The sequence below is a fragment of the Mustela nigripes genome, chromosome 13 (assembly GCF_022355385.1).
Source record: "Mustela nigripes isolate SB6536 chromosome 13, MUSNIG.SB6536, whole genome shotgun sequence".
NCBI classification, from domain to species: Eukaryota; Metazoa; Chordata; class Mammalia; order Carnivora; family Mustelidae; genus Mustela; species Mustela nigripes.
This window is the reverse complement of record NC_081569.1, coordinates 1,999,099-2,003,345: the sequence shown is the minus strand read 5'-3', so window position 1 is coordinate 2,003,345 and position 4,247 is coordinate 1,999,099. Positions and strand designations below refer to the sequence as shown.

The window sequence follows — 4,247 nt, the reverse complement described above, 5'->3', positions numbered from 1 at the left end:
CCAACCCCCGGCATGGTACCTACTGCCAATCATTCATTCCCCTGGCACCTCTCCAAGAACAGTGTTCTCCAATTCTAGGCTGCTCAGAGAGATCACCCTCGAGGAAAAAGGGAGACAGGGCTAAGGCGGGGAGACACTGCTACCCCCTCCGGGGACCCAAGCAGCATGCAACATTATTACAATTATTGAAAATCAACAATAATTGCAAAGGGCCATCTGAGAAACATAACATTTTAATAAATGAAATAAATACTCCAGTACATGCAAGGTAAAAACTTGACATGGGGGTGGGGGGTTGGCCAAGGGCAGGGGGGAATCACTCTATAGTGTAAATTAAAAAATAAAACACACACTCACAGTAGCTTTCCCCCCATTTGCAAATCACATGGCAAAGTCATACTCTTTCCACACCAAGTATACGCCTAATCCAACACGATTGCTTAAAAAAAAAAAAAGGTAGCTACATCCATGTCTAAGGAGTGAAAACTGAGGTAACCTTTCTTTTAATTAGGAAAAAACAGAAAACAGAAAGAAAAAAAAAAGGACCCCAAAAGAAACAAACCCATGACCTCCTTCCTGCCCAATTGGTAAGAAAATTTAGTGGAGGAACTCCAGAAGAGGGGCCGGGGCTGGGTGCCACCTCCGGGTCCCTGCTGGGTGTGCGTAGGTGGGCAGTGGGTCCCCCCGCGCCCACGAGTGTTGTCGGAGCGCATGGCCCCGCTCTCTAGAAGGTTCCTCTGGAGCATCCGACATGGAGGTGGGAGGGGGGGGGGCTTCCCCTGGGATTTCTTTGGTATACATGGAGAGGGGCAGACAGTAAGTATCTTCCTCTAGTCTGGGGTGGAAGAAAGAAGGGGGCGGGTGCTAATTCACAGAATTGGAATTCACTGGCGGTAAAGTCCTGGGCGAAGACCTCTCCCGTAAAGCCTGAGATAGCAGGGTGCAGCCTTCAGACACGGCGCAGGCCGAGTTCCTCAGCCTCTCCCTGTGGTCCGACATCTTGGCGCCCCCGTCGGGGTGCTGCGCCAGATCCCTGAGGCACTGGGTCAGGAGCACGCAGGCCGACACCACGCTCATGGCGCCGCCCAGGATGGCGGTCTGCACCGCCTTGCCCTCGGCGCTCACGGCCGCCGCGCGACCCAGGAACTGCGGCTCGGTGGCGAAGCCCACCAGGGCGCTCACGGCCTGCACCAGCGGCCCGCTGAAGAGCGCGCAGCGGCTGCGGGCCAGCTCGCTGGGCGCCGCCTTCACCTCGCGCACGCAGGCCAGCAGCGCCGACGCACTCGTGGTCATGCACTTGACGCCCAGCTTGAACTGCTCGCGGGAGAAGCGGTCCCGGGACTTGTCGCTGGCCAGGGCGCACGCGTCCGTCAGGAACTTGAGGTTGCGCGACAGGCCCTGCGACACCTCCAGCAGCAGCTGCGGCGTCATGTCGGCCAGCGGGGTGGCGCGCAGCACGGCGCAGCCCTGCTCCACCTCGTGGCGGCAGCGCGTCACGCGGTAGCGGTCCACCAGGCCCGGCTGAGCGGGCTGCGCGCCCGGCGTGGCCACCGCCGCCAGGTAGGCCGCGTGGGCGGAGCACTCGGTCAGCGACACCACCAGGTCTCCCAGCTCCACCAGGCTGTCCCCGGCCTCCCCGAAGCGGCCCATGTTGAGCTGGCTCTGCACGTCGTGGGTGAGGATGGAGAGCCCCTTGGTGCGCGCGATGATCGTGTCCCGGCACTGCTCGAAGGACTCGGCCCCGGCGCAGGAGGAGGCGGGGCCCTCGAAGAGCACGGGCCGCGCCTCGCTCGACAGCAGCAGCAGGTCGGCCACCAGCTGCATCTTGCCTTTGCAGTGGTCGCAGACGGACACCAGCCTCTTCCGCGGCTGCGAGCAGGCCGCCCCGACGGCGCTCGCAGGAGCCGGAGAAGCCGCCTCGCCAGTGGGCTTCCCAGCGCTGCCACTAGCCATCGCGCCCGGGGGGCACTGGCATGCCGCTGGGGATCCCGCTACCGCCGCCGCTGCCACTGCCGCCGCCCCCGCGGCCGTCGCGACTCAGCTGGCCAGGGCCGCGGTGCCTTCCCCGCACCATCATGCCATCCACCGCGCCGGGCGGAGGGCACTGGGCTGCTGCGGCTGCCGGAGCCCGAGCGGCGGCGGCGCGGGGCGGGCCCGGGGGCCAGAGGACGCAGGAGGTTCTTCGGGGCGCGGGGAGGGGCTGCAGCGTTCGGCCTCCTGGAGGGCTTGCAGGAACCATGAACCGGGCACAGCAAACTCACGGAGCGCGCTCCTCGCCGCCGGGCTGCCAGGAAAGTCCCTTCTGCTGGGCCGCCGTCGCCGCCAACGCCGCCGCCGCCTTCCTGGGCATGGCCCGGCCCGGCCGGAGCGGGAGGGCGGGAGGGGGGGAAGCTGGGAGTTGTCCTTCCTTCCTTCCTTTCTTTGAAATCAAAATCCCTTCCTCGGGGAGGAGCGCGGGCGGCGGCTCGGGCGGGCTCTGCTGTCAGCCACCTCGGGCTCGGCGGCGCACGTGGGCTTCAGGCGCCCTGACCCCGCCGGGCGGCACTTGCCCGCGACGGCGGCCGGGGCTGGCGCCGCGGGGCGCGCATCTCCTGCCCCCAGCTCTCGGGAAGCGGCGCCGGCGGCGGCAGAGCCGAGGGTGTGGCCGCTGCTGGCGCGGCCGCGCCGAGTCAGAGTCGGGCGGGAGGCTGCACTGATTGCGCACAGCGGCCGCCCCGCTCGCGCGCTCGCCCGCCCGCCACGCCCGGGCGCGCCGGCCACCGCGGCCGCCCCTTCCCGCCTCGCCGGCTCACAGCGCGCGGCCCGGCGCCGAGGCGGCACGCCCTCCCCGACCGCGCGCCCCGCGGCCGGCCGCTGGCTGTGGGCGCGAGTCCATCCCGGTCGCCTGGTCGCCTGGGGCCCGCGGCGGCTGAGCTCTCCCGAGACCCCGGGCCCTGCGCATCGGACGCCCGGCGCGCGTCTCCCCGGCGGCCGCGCCAACTCAGAAGGTCCCCGCGGCGCGGCGGCCACCCGCCCGGGCCCCGGCTCCTGCCATCTTCGTCAACCTCCAACTTCCGAGCGAGCCGGGAGAAACTGAAAGGAAGGGCGGGGGCCGAGAGGCGGAGGGGAAGACGCCCGCCTCCTCTCCCCGCGCGGCTGCTCCTCCGCGCGGGCCGTGGGTGCGCCGCCGCCCGCCGGGGCCGCCCGAGCCGCCTCCTCCCCGCGTCCGCGCCTCGCCCCCGGGCTCGCCGCCGCCGCCGCCCGGCCGTCACCTCCCTGGAGCCTATAGAAATCTTTTGTGTGGCGTCACCGCCTTTCGTTTAAATCCCGCTTCCTCCTCTCGCCCTTCCTCCCGCCCCCTCCGCCGCTCCCGGATGCTTGCGCGATGCGCTGCTCCTCCCCCGGGAAGCTGGGTGGCTGCGGGAGGACGCCGCCGCCCAGCGCGGAGCCGCGGGCGCGGGCCGGGGGTCCCGTGGGGGGCGGGCGGGGGCTGGGGGCCGCCCTGGGCGCACGGCGCCGGGTGGGGGGGCGCGGGGCGCAGCCTCCCGCGGCCTCGCGGGGACCCCGGGCCGGACCCGGACTCCGCGCTTCCTCCCCGCCCCGCGAGCGAGTCTGGAAGGGGACTGTTTCTGCCCCGAAGGGAGGAGGACGCTGCCCCCCGTGCCCGGGCGGCGTGCCGGGGGCCGCTCTGCGCCTTCTGCGGGACCCGGGCGGGGCTCGCCAGCTCTGGCCCTGCCCTTTGTTGTGCGTGGCCTCCTCCGCGGGGGTGGGGTGAGGTGGGGGGGTAGATTCTGCAGGGCTGTGTGGGCCGAGGAGAGCACTTGCTAGGGAGTCGGAAGAGCCGGCTCGGGGCCCCTCGTGTGCTTGGAGCGCGGGCTTTGAACCAGACTTCCTGGGGTCAGCCTTTTCTCTAGCCGTCTAGTTCTGTGACCTTGTGCAAGCCCTCCCCCCAAGTGTCCGTCTCCTCCTCTCCAAGTCAGACTGTGGGCACTGACTGCTCCAGTCCCTGGCTCGGGAGTAGTAGCGGGGAGAATCAGGAGCCTCCCTCCGCGGGCGTTCTCGTAACTTGTGTCTTCAGTTCGGCGGCGATGGGGTCAGAGTGGCCACTGTTCACGAAGACGAACAGCCTTTGGAGGTAAACCGCGCTGTCCGGTTTTACGCGGAAGGAACTGATCCGCTGATGCCTCCAGCGCCTTCCTAAGGACCGGAGGAGAGCAGATGGCCCGGCGAGGAGCCCACTCCCGACCTTTTTTCGTTGAACCCAGACC

General features: G+C 68.5%; 1 protein-coding gene across 1 annotated transcript; it reads right to left on the bottom strand.

Annotated features, from left to right (window-relative positions):
• Positions 1–215: 215 nt before the first annotated feature.
• On the bottom strand, positions 216–1,958 carry TLNRD1 (talin rod domain containing 1). Its single transcript, XM_059371442.1, has one exon. It carries the CDS (start codon positions 1,951–1,953, stop codon positions 865–867), a length of 1,089 nt encoding a protein of 362 aa, XP_059227425.1. The 5' UTR covers positions 1,954–1,958; the 3' UTR covers positions 216–864.
• Between the last annotated feature and the right edge of the window lie 2,289 nt (positions 1,959–4,247).